We start from the raw sequence: 20,901 nt of genomic DNA on the forward strand, positions 1-20,901 counted from the left end.
TGTTTGTTTCTTATGCTTCTGTTTCTATAAAGAAAATGATCTGCTTTCTTAGATTGCTTATTGCTTTATAAATTACTCTTCCTTCTCTGATTCTTTTGTCTTCTTTCTTTCCTCTTCCTATCTATCACCCCCCTGGACTATGGGCAGGGAAGGCCGCATGGTGGTGCTGTCTTTGGTGCTGGGCCTCTCCGAGCAGGACGACTTTGCCAATATTCCTGATCTACAAACCAATGGGTCTCAACAGAACCAGAATACTCAGGGTGAAAAGAGGTAGGGGGGAGCACAAATGTGCCCTCCTTATATGAAGGTTGTGTGCTAATTGTGGAAAAAACGGATATTAGGTTTGCCATAGACAGGCCAATTCTTTTGAAGATTTGATAAATATCTGACCAGTGTGTTTTGAAAATATAAGAAATATTTATGCAAATTATTTTTCAAAATGAGAGTGTCAGAACAATATAAGTATATTTTGCATTCATTTTATGCAATTGGTGCAATTTTATGGTAATTGGTCTTTTCTTTCAGTTGTTTTTAAAGTAGCAGATACCTTTTAGACTGTGATTGCTCTGTGTGATGCTGTTAGTGTTACTCAAAATTGATCATCTGTAAGGAATGATTTTCCTAACGTTGGAAAATAATTTTAAGCAATATTCACCATTTCTGTCTGTCATCAATAACTGTTTTTTTGTAGTTTGAATTCTGCAGTACTATTCACATGCATTTTAAAATCCTTAAATTGTCATCTAATCTTTTTAAAGTTTGCTTGTCTATGGCCAGCCTTACGTACCTAAACAGATGTCCATCTTGTTTATACTCCCTACATCACACTTTCTGTCACCATTACTTAAGGGCAGAGGCTTGAGTGAGTCTGTCTGTGTGTGTCTGAGTGCATTGCTGATAAACTTTACTGAACTGTATTAATAACATACTGTATATATCATAGCTAGGTTATATCCAAGTCCTATACCAATTACTGATACAGAATAATGAGCATCTGTATCCTTTCACCCCAACCACCATTACTGGAACCTCATAAATGATTTTTAATTACTTGAATAACTAGCAAGTCAATATAACAGACACACATAATTAGAGGAGAAGTGACAGGTACTGCAGACATCATATTGCGTGGGTCAGTCCCTTAAGATGTCCTACTGACTTTAGTCTGTGTGATGCATTTCATTTAACCATACCCCTAAGTAGGTTCAGGCTTTTATGTAACTGATAGAAGATAAGTTAATGATGTTTGCATTCATTAAAGGTCCAGTAAACCAAAATTACTAACTAATGTATGTGGAAGAAAATGATTAATGTATGTTTAAATGGATTCATTTATTAGAACAGTACATAATTGAGGTAGGCTTCCAGTCCAAGTGAAAGATATTACTTATATTGAACATCTTGAGCAGCAAGCTGATGCTTACTGCTCTAGAGCTCCACACCTTGTGCAATATTTCTGTATACCTTTGGTCTTTAACCACTCACCTACAGGGCACTTATACCCCCTTCCTGCCCAGGCCAATTTTCAGCTTTCAGCACTTTGAATGACAATTGCGCGGTCATGCAACATTGTACCCATATGACATTTTTATGATTTGTGTTCGTGACAGATAGAGCTTTCTTTTGGTGGTATTTAATCAACTCTGGGTTTTGTATTTTTTCTTAAACAAACCAAAAACCACTGAAAATTAGTTTTTGTTATAACATTTTGTAAATAAGTGATTTTTCTCCTTCACTGATGTGCGCTAATGAGGCTGCAGTGATGGGCACTGATAGGCTGCACTGATGAGGAGGCACTGGTAGGTGGCACCGATGGGCATTGACAGGCATCACTGATGGGCACTGAAAGGCAGCACTGATACATGGCACTGATATATGGCACTGTTAGGCGGCACTGACTGGCACTGTTAGGCGGCACTGACTGGCACTGTTAGGTGGCACTGGCAGGCACTGATAGGCGGCACTGATGCGCACTGATAGGCAGCACGAACTGGCACTGATAGGTGGCACTGATTGGCATTGATAGGTGGCACTGATGGGTGACACTGAAAGGCAGCTCAAATGGGCACTGATATGTGGCATTGATGTGCACTGGTAGGCACTGATATGTGGCATTGATGTGGCACTGATGGGCACTGACACAAGGCACTGATGGACACTGACAGGTCTCACTGCTGGGGCTACACTGATCATCAGTGCTCTGATGATCAGTGTACATGTCCCCTCCGCGGAAAGCCGATTACCGGCTCTCCTCTCCTCACGAGCTGCCAGCGTGACAGCTCGAGAGGAGAGAAATGCCGATAACCGGCATTTCCCTGTTTACATGTGATCAGCTGTGATTGGACACAGCTGATCACATGACCGAGCTGACATCTTCGGCTCTTTCCATGATCGGTGATCCGCTGCGCGCTCCCTGATATGTCGTCCTCCCAGAACAAGTGAAACAACTTGCATCCGTCATATTACTATATGGCGGGAGGGAGGTGGTTAAAGAGAACTTGTAAGGATATAAGTGTGGGAACTGCCATTTCTGACTTCTGCCAAGCTCCTGAGATATTATACTTACCATTATTTCCCTACATGATAAGGCACTGAACTGGGGCAAACCTGCATCCAGTGAAGTCAGATCTCTCAGTCCATATACTTGTTCTATTATATCACAGTGATTCACTAAATAGCAAAGCCAAAGTTCTATCATAAATAAAAAATAATAGTGAAAAAGCCCAGAAAGCAAAGAAAGATCTAACACTTACCTATCTCATTGTCAATGCTGCTAAACTCAAAGGGGTTGATTTTACTAAAGGCAAATAGACTGTGCACTTTGCAAGTGCAGTTGCACTCCTGAAGTTCAGTTGCTCCAGAGCCGAGTAAATGTGGTAAAGCTTCACTTTGCAAATAATACCCAATCACCTGCAAGAAAAAAAAAAATAGCGTTTTTGCTTGCACATGATTGAATGATGAAAATTTGCAGAGCTTCCCCTCAAAAAACTCTAAACTCTGGAGCAACTGCACTTGCAAAGTGCAAAGTCTAATTTGCCTTTAGTAATCAACCTCAGTGAAAGAAATTTGTCAAAAAGTCTTCTGTATACACCACATCCAGGATTTCTGAATGTCTGCTTCTCTTGCTGAGCTCTATGGTTTAATCCCCCACCACACACCCATCACACCCATCAAGACAGGCCCCGGGCCGCAGTTACACTGACTGGGGACAATTCATTACCAGCTTTTACACCTGGTGGAACCCATTGCCCTTTCCTGATGTCAGTTGGTCAGGAGGATACACCCTTACCGAGATTGGCCCAAGCCATTAAATTCTACCTATTTTTTTTACCATGTCCACCTTCAAAAACCTAGGACCCCAGTCTGCTGCTATGACAGAGTCAAAAACAAAACCCTGGCAAAAAAATCCCCCAAACAAACACCCTGCATCACCAACTGCCCCCCCCCCTTTCCCGAGGAAAGGCAACAAAAGAGCAAACCCGTGCAAAAAAACACAAAAGGTAAAGGGAGGGCGGGCAGGCAAGTATCTTCCTCGCTGTCAAGTACCCACTAGCAACTCCTCCCTTCTGCTAACCCCCAGCTGCCACACCCAGGACCTACACTACCCCCCTTGGTTATCCAGTGTCTGAGCTAAGCTAACTAAGGTAACTAAGGTATTTCCCTATTTTAAAAGTAAACCTTTTTCAACTGCCTAACTGTAGCCTGCACAGCAAACTCAGTCATGCAGGCCCTCCAGCTTGCACAGCAAACTCAGTCATGCAGGCCCTCCAGCTTGCACAGCAAACTCAGTCATGCAGGCCCTCCAGCTTGCACAGCAAACTCAGTCATGCAGGCCCTCCAGCTTGCACAGCAAACTCAGTCATGCAGGCCCTCCACTTATGCTAGGCATGCAGTTCCAAGCCTAATACTATATTGAGGTAGGAGCGAGTGGAAGGAACCACAGAGCACAGCAGGGTACCAGACATTCAACAAAATCAGAAATGTGGTGGATGCTGAAGATTATTTAGCAAGTTTATCTGTTAATGACAGTGTAGTTCAGCAGCACAGTAAATATGATGGGTGGGTATTTACAGTGTTCTTATCTTTACAGGCTTCATTTAATTGTTTTTTAAATAGCAATAGAATATGATTCCATCATATAACAGATGTCTTTGAGTAAAATGAGTAGTGGGCCTGACGTGGCACATGCAATGATTACTATGAGTTTTCTAAATGTAAAAGGTACGTAACCACAGTGTAGTATCAGAAAGGCAATTTGTGTAAAAAAAAAATAATTTGGATGTGGCCACTCCTTCTCAAACTTGCCATAGCTCAATTGATCTGAATTAGAAAAAATAAAAACCTCTGCTCCTAGGCTGCAATAGGAGTTCCAATTTCTCTCTATATGAGGTCTGTTAGCATAAAGGTAATAAAGTGGATGCCTAGAGACCCTAAACTTTTAGTGGTGCAAGGTCCTATAAAAAACGTGCTGCTTTACCGAAGATGGTAAAGTATAAACTGGAGTTATTTAGTGATTTCACATTTTAGGTTCTGCTTGCCTTTTCAACTGCTGTTCTTCTTTAAGTGCCTTGCGAGTGGAACAGTACTTAGCTACGTTACAGAACGATTGAAAACTGATGCCCGATCAGTTGGAGAACTGTGTACCATCGGCTTCTCTATGTACAACAGTTGAACAAATCAAGCAAACTATTGCTACCTGAGGGAACCATGATGATCTGCGTATGATTTTGACTTTTTACAATTATACATAGTAACTTGCAGCTTGATCTGCCATGAGATTTACACCATTTAGTTTAATTGTTTTATGTGGGCCAGCCACTTTCAGAATCAGTTTCTAGCCTGGCTGAAAACTGCCAAGGTAGCTTAGCCTGAATCAGTGATGTCATAATTGTTTCTGCTGCTACATCTCAAACTTCTGTCTACATAAACAGTTCTGACTATACTCGATGGGGTTGATTTTCTAAAACCGGAAAGTACAAAATCTGATGCAGCTGGGTATGATAGCCAATCAGCTTCTAACTTCAGCTTGTTCAATTAAGCTTTGACTAAAAAACTGGAAGCTGATTGGTTTCTATGCAGAGCTGCTCCAGATTTTGCACTCTCAAGTTTTGTAAATCAACCCCAATTTGTTTCCAGTAATCCAAAAGTCTATTTATAGCAGACCGATCAGTAACTTTACAAATCTGCATCAGTAAATTCCTGACATCACATAAAGTATATCATTAATGCATTATAGATAAATAACAGATTTTCAAGTGACATCCTCTTGTTTTTGGAGGGGTCGTGTAGGGAAAGCATGCAGGTAGAGACCTAGTTGTAGTTACATCCAAGACCCCAACACGACAAGAAAATATTTCTAACTGCTGAGGTACCGTACTGCGATTGTATTTTACAACAAGCTATTAAATATAGACAATAGGTCCACTATAAAGATGCTTGTGAATTGAAAGGCTTTCTAAGCTCCCGCACATCCCGCCAAGTGTCAGTAATTGCAATTCAGAGGTCAGAAGGTAGGCCTGTCCCGGCCCTGAAAAATAACATTGCAGACACCAGGACCCAGTCAGTGGGAGCTTTCTAGTTAAATTCTCTTTAGCTGGGAGGTGTGAAAAGAAAAGCAGACATGTGGCTGAAAATGCTTCTCAGAGCACTGTGTTAATTAAGTGGTCCAATTTTCACTCTGAGGTTATTTTTATTCTTCCTATACCTCACTACATATATTAACACATTTATGCTGTCATTGAACTGCAGTCTGTCACACATATCTTCCAAAATTAAAACAGATAAAAAGAATCTCAATCTGGAGTCGGCAAGGGGGAAATAAATGACGTACTTGAGTCTCGATTCCCCAACCAAATGTGGGTGTTAATTCTTCCCAGAGATTCAATATCTGCTGATGATGTTTTGACATCTCCATTAATAAGGATTCAAACACCTTGTTATATTTAGAATAGCATATGGAATTTTGAAATTTTGACCCTACTAACAATGTATTGCCTACACTTGTACAGTGTGGAATACCCAAACTGATCAAAAAAGAAAAGGTTGTCGCAAACAGAAAAGCTGACATATTATCTTTTAAACTGATTTTCTCTAATATAAACATGTATTGTGAACAGTCATTAGTCAGAATTAAAAAACAAAGACTTTTCCCTAAGTATACTTTTTCAGAGCAGACATTAATCTTACTGGACGCTATTGAACAATAAAAGCTTTTCTCATTGGAGAGACTAACAAGAAATGGGACTCATAAAGTTCATAAAAAAAGCACTAAAGGCAAACCTTTTTTTTAAATTCCCGATAAAGAACAGGTTGTAAACCTTGTCTTTTTACCATCTGTGTCCCATTGGGAAGATTTCCCTTCACGTCCTGTCCCATAGACAAAAAAATGAGAGGAAATCCATCCAAAATTGTACAATCCCTTGTTAGCCCCAGGGTGTCCAGAACTAGTGTCCCCTTTGAAAAATCTTCCCTCTGTTTCTGTGCTGTTGATAACCCAAAATCTGGGACAAATAGAGAGGGTGAATCTCCCTAACGGGGCTACAGACAACACTAAAAGACTAATCCTTCTCCATTCTATTCAAAAGTAAAGCAAAGTTTTGCTTTTAGTTATACTTTAAGGATTTTCTGCTGTAGCAAGACCAGCTATGGAGATAACTGGGCTCTGATGACTTTATTAGACATAACATTATTATCTGTGCAATGTCATTGGTTCCAGTTTTTCCCTAGTTTCTATATCTTCTTGTATGTCTTTTGTATATAGGGATGCTGACAATGACCTCTACCCACAGCTACTATCTCTGAAAAGGTCAGCCACCATATTAGTAACACATGAAGAGCTCCAATTCCTTACTGCAGGCCTCTTCCATCACTATTCAGCTTGGTGGTGGCTATACCCCTTGCTTCTCCTCCTGCGTATATACTGTGAAATTCCTTTGCTTCATTAAAGGAAGGTTAAATGGCCCACATATGAGGTGACATCATCACAATGAATGAGCATCCGCATTTCCACCACAATGTCATTATCCTGCGGGCGCTGGTGGAGAATCATCACTACTGACAAATGGAGGTTTTAGCATAAATGTATTGAAAATGTATTACATAGAAAGAGGTGATTTACAAAGGTTTCTGACAGTAACAGAATCTCCTTCAATATAGATCCTAGTAGTCACAGTTCAGGTCCCTTAGGATCCATACTTGGCCTATCCACAGATGCAACCTCTATCACCGTGTTTACATTATTGATTAGAGATTTTATTTTTATCTGTAAAATTTTAAAGCAATCTGAAACCTATTTGTTTGGATTTAGATAAAAGGAGGAAAGATTAGAACCCCCATTGGACTACAGTGCCTTGAAAAAGTGTTCATACCTGAACTTTTTCACATTTTGTCATGTTACAAAAATGTAAATGTATTTTATTGGGATTTTATGTGATAAACCAACACAAAGTGGCACATAATTGTGATGTGGAAGGAAAATGATAAATGGTTTTCAAATTTTTTTACATATAAATATAAGTGTGGCGTGCATTTGTATTCACCACCCCCCCCCTTCTCGAGTCAACACTTTATAGAACCACCTTTCGCTGCAATTACAGCTGCAAGACTTTTATGTTATGTCTCTACCAGCTTTCCACATCTAGAGAGTGAAAGAGTCCAATATAGCTTTTCAAAATAGCTCAAGCTCTGTCAGATTGGTTGGAGAGCATCTGTGAACAGCAATTTTCAAGTCTTGCCAAACATTCTCAATTGGTTTTAGATCTGGACTTTGACTTGGCCATTCTAACACATGCAGATGCTTTGATCTAAACCATTCCATTGTAGCTCTAGCTTTATGTTGAGAGTTGTTGTCCTGTTGGAAGGTGAACTTCCGCCCCAGTCTCAAGTCTTTTGCAGACTCTTAACAGGTTTTCTTCTAAGATTGCCCTGTATTTGGCTATATCCATCTTCCCATCAACTCTGTCCAGCTTCCCTATCCTGCTGAAGAAAAGCATCCTCACAGCATGATGCTGCCACCACGTTTCACGGTGGGGATTTTGTGTTCATGGTGATGTGCAGTGTTAGTTTTACACCACACATAGCGTTTTGCTTGTAGTTTAAAAAGTTCAATTTTGGTCTCATTTGACTAGAGCATTTTCTTCCACATGTTTGCCTTGTCCCCCAAATAGCCTATCACAAACTGCAAACAGAACTTCATATGGCTTTCTTTCAACAATGGTTTTCTTCTTGCCACTCTTCCATAAAGGCCAGATTTGTGGAGTACACGACTAATAGTTGTCCTGCGGACAAATTCTCCCACCTGAGCTGTGGATCTCTGCAGCTCCTCTAGAGTTACCATGGGCCTCTTTTCTGCTTCTCTGATTAATGCTCTCCTTGCCTGGCCTGTCAGTTTAGGTGGACGGCCATGTTTACAGTTGTGCCATACACTTTCCATTTTCGGATGATGGATTGAACAGTGCTCCCTGAGATGTTCAAAGCTTGAGAAATTTTTGTATGACCCAACCCTGCTTTAAACTTCTCCACAACTTTATCCCTGACCTGTCTGCTGTGTTCCTTGGCCTTCATGATGCTGTTTGTTCACTAATGTTCTCTAACAAACCTCTGATGCCTTCACAGAACACCTGTCTTAATACTGAGATTAAATTACACACAGGTGGACTATTTATTAATGAGGTGACTTCTTAAGGCAATTGGTTCCACAAGATTTTAGTCAGGGGTATCAGAGTAAAGGAGGCTGAATACAGATGGATGCCACACTTTTTGGATATTTATTTGTAAAACATTTTGAAAAGCATTTATCATTTTCCTTCCACTTCACAATTATGTTCCACTTTGTGTTGGTCTATCACACAAAATCCCAATAAAATACATTTACGTTTTTGGTTGTAACATGCCAAAATGTGAAAAATTTCAAGGGTGTGAATACTTTTGCAAGGCACTGTATGTGGGACTCTGTTAGAGAGATTCTCCCCCTACATACTGCCTTTGCGATGATGGTTTCAGTAGAGAGGAATTGAGGAAAAGTATTTCCTCAAAGGTACACAGACAAAAATAAAAAGCTGACAGGAATTTGTGTTTTCCCTGGTCTACTGAAAAATCACTTTTGACTGGACATACACTTTATAGGATTAGCTCACATTTCATAATAGCTGTTGCTTTTTAAAAAGAGCGTGGCCATGTGGGGCTCCACTCACACTTGTCGCATCACTCGTTCACAGTGTTCTGGGAAGGAATGAACTACTCACAGCTTTAGCAGCTGTTGGCTTGTAGTTCATTGAATCTTCCTGTCAGTATATCTGCTTGCCCATTCATTCCGTATGGGCAAGCAGATATACTGAAAGGTCAGCAGGAGACCTGCATGGCACCAGCAATCTGTTGAGCGCTGGTGCAATGCTTTACAGGCTCCTGCAACAAAAAATAATAAATGCACATATTTTTAACTGCAAAAAGGGTGCATTTATTATTTTTGGTCAAAAGGTGAACGTATCCTTTATATTGATCTTGTATGAAATTTATATTGAAGGGTGAAAGTTCCCTAAGCCTATAAGCATCGATGACACATTATCACTGATACGTAAAGTTATACTAAATGGCAATTGTTTTAAATAAAAGAGAGGTTGTATTTAATTGCTCTGTGCAATGATATTGCATAGAAAGGTCGCTTTCCTCCTCTTCTATCAGTTCCTTCCGCCACCTCCACCCTTCAGGTGCCTCCTGTAGTAAGTCAGGTGCTAAGGAGACACCCAGGCGTATGCAATCTGATTGGGTTCTGAGCCTGTCCATAGACATACACAGCTCCTCCAGTAAGGCAGGCCACTGCTCACTCTTCACATGAGTTTGACTGACAGCAACAGGAGCCTATGGCCTCAGTTTCTCCTGAATTAGGAAGTGCAAAGAGTGGTGCTTGAACCAGCACTGGAGTGGTAACATGGAGCCAGGTAAGTGTTTAGGGATGGGGGTAGGTAGTGGGGCGTTTTTTACCTTAATGTAGAGAATTATTAATTGTAGGTATTTATATAGCACCATCAATTTATGCAAAACTTTACACATATATATTGTGTATTTACATTATTCCCTGCCCTCAAGGAGCTTACAATCTAAGGTCTCTAACTCATATTCATACATACACATACCTGGGCCAAGTTTGACAGGAGCCAGTTAACCTACCAGCATGTCTTTGGAGTGCGGTAGGAAACCCACACGGCACAACATACAAACGTCAGGCGGGTAGTGCCATGGTTGGGATTTGAACCAATGACCTTAATGTTGCTAGGCAGAAGTGCTAACCACCGTGCTTTCCCAGAGTAATTGTTATGATAAAAATGTTAGGCTTTAGTACCACTTTAATTCATTTACACAATGCTACATGCTAGATACAGTATGGATATGAATCAAACTAGCAGGAGGAAAGTTCAAATCTAAAGTATTATTTTACAGGAGTTATAGATGCTTAGAGCAGAATTCCACCAGTTAGTGCATTAATCAGCAGTAAGTGATTCTAAACATACTTGAGATAAACGTTGGTATAAATTTAGACAAAAAAGTTAGTAAAAAAACCCCCACTAATGTAAAAAAGGCATACTTTGCAGACTACTTTCTCTTTTTCTGCCATCACTCCCCTATGTTTGTATGTTAGTTCACAATTTGTAAACTGTTTTAGCAGCTACTGTTATCTGCCTTTGGAATTCATTGCAATATATTGTGTTTTAATATGAACATCATACTGTGGGAGGTGTAATCTTTATGGTATTCTGATTTGGCTGCCAGTGATACTGCTTCCACTAAACAAATCATGCCACTTTATAGATGAAAATGTCACCAAGCATCTCCTCTGATCTTTGTTGGCTATTCATATGCTGTAAGGTTATGAGATTCATTGGCAGCTGGCCAGGATTGCTCTTACCAAAAATTCACATCTTCTTTAAATTCTGGCTCTTCCAACAAGTGTGATAGCGCTTTCTTGCAGCCTCAGAATTTTAGTTCAGATCTAAAAGAGTTAAATTCTATTTGCAGCTCCACTGCTAATTGCTTATTAATGTGCATGGTTGACCAAACCTGCTTGTAATCCTGGGAGATTTTCTGCATGAAGCGTCAAAGGATTAAGCTGAAGCTGTAACTCCTTTACTCCAATCCTTTGCCTGATTGTGGAATTTGATGCATGAGATCATGGAATCGATGTTCGTTCCTATTGCCTCATTTTCATTACCCTTACTAAGGTCACGTTGACATCTGACCTGCAGAGTGCATAGGGTTACAGTCTCTGTGTTTGGTTATATCACAAAAAGCAGTATAATCAAACCAAGATAGACATTATGCGATTCTGTCAACTCTGTGGCTACATGAGAACTGTAATATATGAAATGTATTTCTGTTTAAGATTCCATTACCAGTTTCAAATATACTGATCAAATATGCATTGTTATACTATTACTACATCACTTCTAAAATGCTTTGATATACCTTTTTAGAGCTGGCAAGCACCGTGGTAGTTTATTGAGAACAACTGCTAAGGTGATAGGGACTTGTCGTTTTCTCATTTACAAAGGACTGTGATTGAGTTACGTGGGACTATGAATGAGTGGCCGGGTGGGTGGAGCCCTGCGTGACCGCGTTTTGCAAAAAAAATTGAAGTGGGTAAGCAGGGGTCAATCCAATTATAACATGTTACATTTTACACCCTGAACTTATCCTTCAAATACATTGAAATGCAATCTAGATATGCCATAACTTTAACAAATGATAAATAGACTTACAAGCATATGTGTATCAAAAAAAGAAAGGAGGAGACCTTCACTGATGTTCTTCAGGAAGCTAAAATAGGTCTCCAGTGGTCTATGGAAATCTTTATTAACAAAACACTCCCTATTCTCCCTTTTTAACAAGACGCTTCCTATTCTTGTTGAAAGGAATAACAAAAACAGATGCAATTGCAGTGAACACAATGAATAGATGTCTCCCTACGCAACACAATGATGATATACAGAACATGGCCATTGCCTTTCTCTTTACCCTGCAGTTTATCCACTTGTCCCCACTGATTTTCCAATAAGCATAAACCACTTTGACGTTACATGTTTTGATACTTTAGGCCCAGCTATTGAAGATGTGCATGACTCAGAATATAGATAGCTATATAATGTTTCTGTGTATACTTTGAAGTTATATATTCACTCATGACATATGCAAGCTTTGCTTCTTGCATTGTAGCAACACACAGTGCTGTGCCTTATGAATCCTTCTATTTCCTGCAAATTTAGAATACAGAATCTGCCAGAATGCAAAAGTAGACTTTCTACAGTCTCTAATGACCCTTAGAGGCGGTCTTGTAAAGAGTAGATTGTGACTCCACCATGAAATCAGCTCCTGACCCCAATTCTCAAACCTCAGATCAGAGCAGCAATAGAGCCAACTGAAGTCCAAGGCTTCTCCTGGCGTTTCATATGACACAGCCAAAGGAAGACCTGGGAGGACTTCCCTCACTCTGCTGGGAGCTGCTGTATCTGTTTTCTGTGCTGTGTGGAAAGGGGAAATTAGTTAGTAACATGGTAAAATGTGCATTTTTTTACACACCTTAATTTAACAGTGTAAAGGCTGCCTAAATAGTTAAAAAAAATGAAAAACCTCCTTATCTAAAGCTTTCAATCGATATCAGGCAGGTGTTTTTTATTTCCAGTACAGCTCTGCATGTGCTTAGTACAGAGATGTGTGGTGATCACCCTCTCCTGGTCACATAAATGTAGATGGGAGCAATCAACTACAAAAAAACAATGGAAATCAAATCACTGCAAGGCTGATGTCATGTGGGCACTGCATCTGCCGATACAACACCTCATTGAATTTCCCCATAGGCCACAGGGGTGCTTTTACTGCACATATGACAGGAACACAGAGATTACTCACTAGCACTACATTGTTACATTTTATGGCAATGGATTACTTTGCTGTTTCTTGCAGCATATTAAAGGGGCTTCCAATTCAATCACTATTAACCACTAACTCAACATGGCAAACAAATGCACCTGCTTGACTTCATGTGAAGGCCCCAGCTACATGGAAGATTTTGCTGTCATGGTGCAGAACGATTTAGAATAGAACTCCAGCTTAATTTTTATTTTTTTTTTAAATTAACTAATTTTTCCCTGTGGGTTCATCTCCCTATATATACAAAAAAGTATTTACTACAACAATTTACTCCATCACAACACTTTGTCGTTCTGCCAGTTTTCTGTGACCCTGCCTGTTATGTACATGCCTCTCAAGGGCACATCATCATGCAGACTGGGCTCCCACCTCATTATGTGAGTGCCGCTCATCCTGGAAAAATGGCCACCCCTCCACTACTGCTGAAAGAAGGAGAGCTGGAAATTAATTCACAGGACTGGCAAGAAAACTTAATGATAAAAAGTATGTGTAGGGGCTTAAAAAAAACAGGAAAGGGGGAGTCAGGTGGGTGGGAAACCTGGAGCTCAACTTTAAAGCTGAACTCTGGGCACAAAACGTTTCATTTACATACATTTCTTAGTAGCCAAAAAACATATAAGTCCAATTTGTGTGCATTAAATCCCTTTGAAAACCCAGGCATTAACTTTGTAAAAGTAGCAGTGACATCATGACTGTATACACCTGTGTAGAGAGCAGAGCTCTGGGAAGGGACCGACAGGCTGCCAACAGAAAAATACAGAAGGGATAAGGACAAGACCAGTCACCTTGCACAAGGACAGAGAGCAGCAGTGACTGGTCCTTATCATAAAAAACTCCAGCACAGAGGCAAAGTTTTACACTGGATGTACAGATCTGGAAAAAATACACAAAGCTTACCAAGATTCAAGGAATAATACACAACGCTTGTAGTTAGATGATATTTGCTTGTTCGAGAATTCATCTTTAACCCCTGTTAGCACTTACATAATTTACTCAACAATGGAGTTCTATTTTTAAAATGAAATTAGTGCATCTGAGCACCACAAACCCAAAAACACTATTTAATTAATTTTAATATTCAAAGCAAACATACCCATCCACCCATGTCTCCATGCTTTATTTTGCTGAGAAATCACTTTGAAAAAACACCTCCTAGCATTTCTGGCCATGGCCATCTTGAGTAAGACCAGATGAATAATGTAGCAGTAACTTCCTGGCATCCATCTGCCCTTAGCACAGGCATGCAGGCAGGAGTGTGTGCTTAGCTGAGAAAACCCCTCCTCCCATTTCTAAGACTCTTGGGATGTATGACCTCATTTGCCTAGGCATGGAAAAAAAGGAAGCAACTGAAGAAATTAAAGAAAATGTTTAAAAACAAATAAATATGATATACTTTCCTATCTACTTACTAATGCTAGCAGCATAAGAACTAATAATAGTAAATTTTAATTGCGAGAGTGAAGTTCCACTGAGAGGTTAGAAACATGGGCTATAATTGTTTGTTTTTTTATGTTGCAGGTTCTAGGGCTGACACATTCATTTTCTGTTTTAGAGTCACCAACTTGGTAGTAAAACAGCATCAGGATAACAGTCCCTGCAGCTTACACCATTCAAAATAAAGTTGTCAATGACAGCACCTATATTTCTGTCCACATAGGTTCACTTCAAAGTGGTTATAAAGGCAAAAAGGTTTTTTTTTTCCGTAATGCATTCTCTGCGTTTAGGTAAAAACCTTTCAATAGTTGCTCCTGCCAATTACCCCTTAAACAGTTACCTGAGCTCAGTCTCAAACTGGCGCTGTGCACATCTGCAGCAGCTCTTTTCCCCTTTCTCTCTTCTCACAGGAGACTTGGCAGCAGTGGGAGCCATTGGCTCCTGCTGCTGTCAGTCAAATCCTATGAAGAGGGAGTGAGCAGCAGGACCGAGCATCTCTGTGTGTGTCCGTAGACAAACACAACTTAGCTTTGGATCAAGCCCGCACAAGCACCCCCATAGCAAGCAGCTTGCTATGGGGGAAATGGGAGAAGAGGAGAGCACTGGCAGGGGGACCCCAGAAAAAAACATTTCACAGGGCAGGTAATTATAACTTTTTATATAAAAAAAACTTTACAATCACTTTAGGAAAGTAAATAAATGTTCAAAGTATGGTAATCCATGACCACCTATAGGCAATCATCTCTCAGTGTTATGACTGCTGTAAGCTGATAAAAGGTGAAAAGTGATTGGTTGCTTGGTTACCATATTCTGCACATCATTATTACTTTCTGAACTGCCTTATTAAGCAAGCTTTTTCTAATGTCTGGATTCTACAGCCCATTAAGGATAAACTAACAAAAGATGTTTAAAAATATATTACGGTAATAAATCACTGTAAAGCTAAGTCATAGGATGATTGTCTTCTGATCTGGGAAGGAACAATGGAGTTTATTTACTAAAACTGGAGAGTGCAAAATCGGACTCTCTTCTGCATAGAAACCAATCAGCTTCTAACCTCAGCTTGTTTAATTAAGCTTTGGCAATACAACCTGGAAGCTGATTGCTTTCTGGGCAGACGTGAGTCTGATTTTGCACTCTCCAGCTTTAGTGAATAAACCCCAATATGTCTGTGGGTACCCAGCAACACCTTTTGGTTGACCAATCTTGTAAGTTCGATTGCATGAAATTAATTTACCCATCAAACTACTTATATGTAAGGTAAGGATGGCCCCAGGGATGTCTGCTCAGTGCACGTAGATGTATGCTTGGCTGAGATGATCCTGCTTGTTTATGACACCATTGTTCTACAGAGCAGTTGTGTGGATCACTTACCAATACGTCTATGGCTAACCCAAGAGTTATTCACCTCTGACATGTCAATAATGCATTTTCTTCTAGCCTTTCAGTGCTGTGTGTGACAACTAGAGATGAGCGAATTATTCAAAAATTCGGTTCGGCTGATTCGCCGAATTCGCCGCATAAATTCGCTTCGAGCCGAATATATTCGCTGCGAATTTAACTTATAAAAAGGGTGTTTCTAGGCTTCAGAGAGCCTTTATATTAGTGCAGAACACTGTACCTTTAATTTAAATGCCCTTGGAGTCTGCTGGGGAAGAGAAATAATACTGTCAGTCAGTATGACATGCAGATGAGTGCCGTCGATCTTAGAATCACCGCACACTTCACTCATTTGGGCAGTCACGGGGCCAAAACCAGAGTGTGGAGCCACAGTGTGGCGGTGGAGGCAGCAGCAATGGGAGGCCATACAGCACCCTATGACAAAATGGAACCCACCAGCAGTGTGAGGAGACCTGAAAGTGGCACATGGCAGAGTGTGGCGATGGAGACAGCAGCAATGGGAGGCCGTACAGGGACCCATGACACACTCTGGACCTGGCAGCAGCATGAGGAGGCGGTACAGGGGCCCATGACAGATTACGGGCCTGGCAGCAGCATGAGGAGTCGGTACGGGGGCCCATGGCAGATTACGGGCCTGGCAGCAGCATGAGGAGGCGGTACAGGGGCCCATGGCAGAGTGGCGGAGCGTAAGCAGCTAAAATTGAAGGCCATACAGAGGCCTATGTTAAAAAGTCCCCCCAGCAGCAGCGTGGGGAGACGACTATCAAGAGTCCAATGGCAGAGTGGCGGAGCAGAAGCAGCTTCAATTGAAGGCCATACACAGGCCTAGGTTTAAAAGTCCCTCACAGTTAATTCCAATAACGAACTCTACTCCTCCGTGCAATCTACTTACGAGACCCTGGGCAGGTCTGGGTCCAATTTGTGGTAGAGACTGGTTTTGTTCAGCCATGCTTGAGCGAGTAATAACAGGTCTGTGCTGCCCTTTGGTGTCTGGCTTAATGCGCACAACACTGAACGTCCCAGCGTTTGTCAACGATTTGCCGTTAAGTGATGCAAACCCGCTGAACCACGTTCATGAGGAGCCGGTACAGGGGGCCATGAATCAGTATGGACCTGGCAGCAGTGTGAGGAGACCCGAAAGTGGCACATGGCGCAGGGTGGCAGTGGAGGCAGCAGTATTCGGAAGACATACACAGGACTAGGTTAAAAAGCGGAAGCCATCAGCAGCGTGAGCAGACGACAGAGACACATGGCGCAGGGTGGCGGTGGATGCAGCAGTATTCGGAAGCCAAACACAGGCCTCGGTTAAAAAGCGGAAGCCGTCAGCAGCGTGAGCAGACGACAGAGGCACATGGCGTAGGGTGGCGGTGGAGGCAGCAGCAATGGAAGGCCATACAGCACCCTATCACAAAATGGAACCCACCAACAGTGTAAGGAGACCTGAAAGTGGCACATGGCAGAGTCTGGCGATGAAGTCAGCAGCAATGGGAGGCCGTACAGGGACCCATGACACACTCTGGACCTGGCAGCAGCAAGAGGAGGCGGTACAGGGGCCCATGGCAGAGTGGCGAAGCGTAAGCAGCTTAAATTGAAGGCCATACAGAGGCCTATGTTAAAAAGTCCCCCCAGCAGCAGTGTGGGGAGACGACTATCAAGAGTCCAATGGCAGAGTGGCGGAGCAGAAGCAGCTTCAATTGAAGGCCATACACAGGCCTAGGTTAAAAAGTCCCCCCAGCAGCAGCGTGGGGAGACGACTATCAAGAGTCCAATGGCTGAGTGGCGATCCGGGAAGTCAGCGTTGTGATTGCAGATGCAATGCAGAGATTCTATGAGGTGATGCCGTGGGTGCGAAGAAGATCATATACCGTCGTACTTCCATCCATAAGACGGAACAACCTGCGAACCAGGAGCTTTATTGCCCTGACCCGCTGAGCAGCTTCTGGGATACCCAAGAGGCCCATGGCAGAGTGGCGGAGCGTAAGCAGCTTCAATTAAAGGCCATACAGAGGCCTATGTTAAAAAGTCCCCCCAGCAGCAGCGTGGGGAGACGACTATTAAGAGTCCAATGGCAGAGTGGCGGAGCGGAAGCAGCTTCAATTGAAGGCCATACACAGTCCTAGGTTAAAAAGTCCCCCCAGCAGCAGTGTGGGGAGACGACTATCAAGAGTCCAATGGCTGAGTGGCGATCCGGGAAGTCAGCGTTGTGATTGCAGATGCAATGCAGAAATTTTATGAGGTAATGCCGTGGGTGCGAAGAAGATCATATACCGTCGTACTTCCATCCATAAGACGGAACAACCTGCGAACCGGGAGCTTTATTGCCCTGACCCGCTGAGCAGCTTCTGGGATACCCAAGAGTTTGGCTTCTGTGGGGAATATGGTTGAAAACTGAAACTTAAAGGCATGTTGACGGAAGGGCACCAGTGTCAGTGCTCCGGAGGGAATATAGCTTCAAAGCTGACACTCAAAGGTATATCGACGGTCAGAGACCACAGGAAGTGGAGCTTGCGTCTTAAATCGACTGAATGTGGCAGACGTGAAACGTCTACGGGCCGTATATGAAACGAGTTGTTCCTCTTTCTGGAATAAGTGTTGGAAATGGCCACTCTTTTTGGTGTGGCGTTTTGTCTATTTAATTCCGATAACGGACTCTACTCCTCCGTGCAATCTAGTTACGAGACCCTGGGCAGGTCTGGGTCCAATTTGTGGTAGAGACTGGTTTTGTTCAGCCATGCTTGAGCGAGTAATAACAGGTCTGTGCTGCCCTTTGGTGTCTGGCTTAATGCGCACAACACTGAACGTCCCAGCGTTTGTCAACGATTTGCCGTTAAGTGATGCAAACCCGCTGAACCACGTTCATGAGGAGCCGGTACAGGGGGCCATGAATCAGTATGGACCTGGCAGCAGTGTGAGGAGACCCGAAAGTGGCACATGGCGCAGGGTGGCAGTGGAGGCAGCAGTATTCGGAAGACATACACAGGACTAGTTTAAAAAGCGGAAGCCGTCAGCAGCGTGAGCAGACGACAGAGGCACATGGCGCAGGGTGGCGGTGGAGGCAGCAGTATTCGGAAGCCATACACAGGCCTAGGTTAAAAAGCGGAAGCCGTCAGCAGCGTGAGCAGACAACAGAGGCACATGGCGCAGGGTGGCGGTGGAGGCAGCAGTATTCGGAAGCCATACACAGGCCTAGGTTTAAAACTGGAACCCAGCAGCGTGAGCAGACGACAAAGACGCACATGGCAGAGGATGGATCTGACAGCAGTATGAGAAGGCGGTACAGGGGCCCGTGGCACAGTGTGGTGATGGGGGCTACAGCAACTGGATGCCAGAAAGTGGCCGATAGGGCTATATACTGCATGGAATTATAAAGTTGTAAAGACAGCGGCCTATAAGGCTATACACACTATAACAATCATGACTTGATTGACCGTTGGCCTATAAGGCTATACACAGCATGAATATCATGACTTATTCTGAGAGTGGTTTGGAAGGCTATATACAAAAAGTTATTCATGAGCTGTCCGGACAGCGGACAATAAGTACATATATACAAATCAATTCATCAGCTGTCCAGCCAGCGGCCTCAAAGGCGACACATATAGAAAGCAATTCATGAGCTGTTCAGACAGCGGCCTCTAAGGCGACAGATATACAAAGCAATTCCCGAGGTGTTCAGGGAGCGGCCTGAAGGGCTAGGTTATTACTAAATATATTTTTGTGGCCAAACATCGGCCTATAAATAGATGTCTACACAGTGACAAAAAAATATGTCGCCAGACAGCGGCCCCTAAGGCGACAGATATACAAAGCAATTCCCGAGGTGTTCAGTGAGCGGCTTGAACGGCTAGGTTATTACTAAATATATCTTTCTGGCCAAACATCGGCCTATAAATAGATGTCTACACAGTGACAAAAAAGTAGGTCGCCTTACAGCGGCGTATCCTACAAATTGACATTATAAGAAATGGTTTAGACCAAAAAAAAAAACTTTGATGCGATGCTATACCTTAGTAGATTGTGGAAAGTCGACAAGTCAAGCGTAACTGTGTACATTACAGAAAATCTTAACAAGACAACCAAACATGTGGCCAAACCGTGACCGATACAACAAGTTAACAATGTAAGAAACAGGAGGGGGCCAAACCGTGGCCAATAAATAAACAGTCCACCTCATTGATGAGATGGACAACACGTGTCAAATAAATATTTAAAAAAATTGCTATTCCATCGGTCTGGAACTGGTCGACTATAAATAATTAAAAAGTTTAAATTCATGTGACAGTCGTCCAGCGACGTATAAATAATTTAAAAACACCAATTCATGAGGGGCCCGACCAGCAGAGTATAAGTCATTAAAAAGGTTCAATTCATGTGACGGTCGTCCAGCGAAGTATAAATAATTTAAAAACCCCAATTCATGAGGGGCCCGACCTGCAGAGTATAAGTCATTAAAAATGTGCAAAACATGAGTCGGCCGACCAGCAGCCTCTCAATAAAATATATATACAAATGTACGGATCAGGTGGAGGTCTTCCATTTGTCCCTAATAACATGTTTGGGGCATGATTCATGGCGGATTTAGTCAGTTGTGTCAGGAACTGGTGGTTTGAAATCCAGACTAATCCACGCCTGATTCATTTTCACAAACGTGAGTCTCTCCACACTTTGGGTGGACAGTCGTGTCCTCCGCGGAGTTACAATACCTCCTGCCGCACTAAACACGCGCTCCGATGCCACGCTACTGGCCGGGCATGACAGCCTTTCAAGGGCAAATTCAGCTAGTTGGGGCCAAAGGTCAAGTTTCGTTGCCCAGTAGTCAAGGGGATTGTCTACCTCGGTTGGCAGGGTGCTGTCCAAGTAGGCCCAAGCCTGTTGTTTGAGGTCCTGCTCCAGGTCCACCTGATGCTGCTGCTGCTGCGGCTGGTTAGTAGTTTCCTCACTGCGCTGGTGAAGAAAGCTACTCATCATCGACTGCAGACTGAGGCAGCCGCTGCTGGTGGAGCTGCCACTGCTCCTACCACCCCACCCCCCCCTGCTGCCATGGCAGCGGAACGCGAGCGCACAGGGCCCACAGTGTCTGAGGATGGACGTTGGCGCAGAAAGGCAGAGACCAACTGACTACATAGGTGGTTTTTATAGTACTTTATT

At 42.6% G+C, this 20,901-nt stretch overlaps 1 protein-coding gene across 4 annotated transcripts in view; it reads left to right on the top strand.

Annotated features, from left to right (window-relative positions):
• The window catches only part of SYT7 (synaptotagmin 7), a 529,323-nt gene that overhangs the window by 396,434 nt on the left and 111,988 nt on the right, over positions 1 to 20,901 (top strand). For 3 of the 4 annotated variants that reach the window (XM_089655043.1, XM_089655044.1, XM_089655045.1), the window contains one exon: positions 148 to 270. The exons of the other annotated variant lie outside the window; for it this stretch is intronic. In XM_089655043.1, the coding sequence (XP_089511169.1) occupies positions 148 to 270 (123 nt within the window). The remainder of the gene's footprint in view (positions 1 to 147; positions 271 to 20,901) is intronic. 4 annotated transcript variants of the gene reach the window in all.

Source organism: Staurois parvus, unplaced genomic scaffold, assembly GCF_062004578.1.
Source record: "Staurois parvus isolate SC_StPar_1 unplaced genomic scaffold, SC_StPar_1.0 ptg000818l, whole genome shotgun sequence".
In the NCBI taxonomy this organism is placed as follows: domain Eukaryota; kingdom Metazoa; phylum Chordata; class Amphibia; order Anura; family Ranidae; genus Staurois; species Staurois parvus.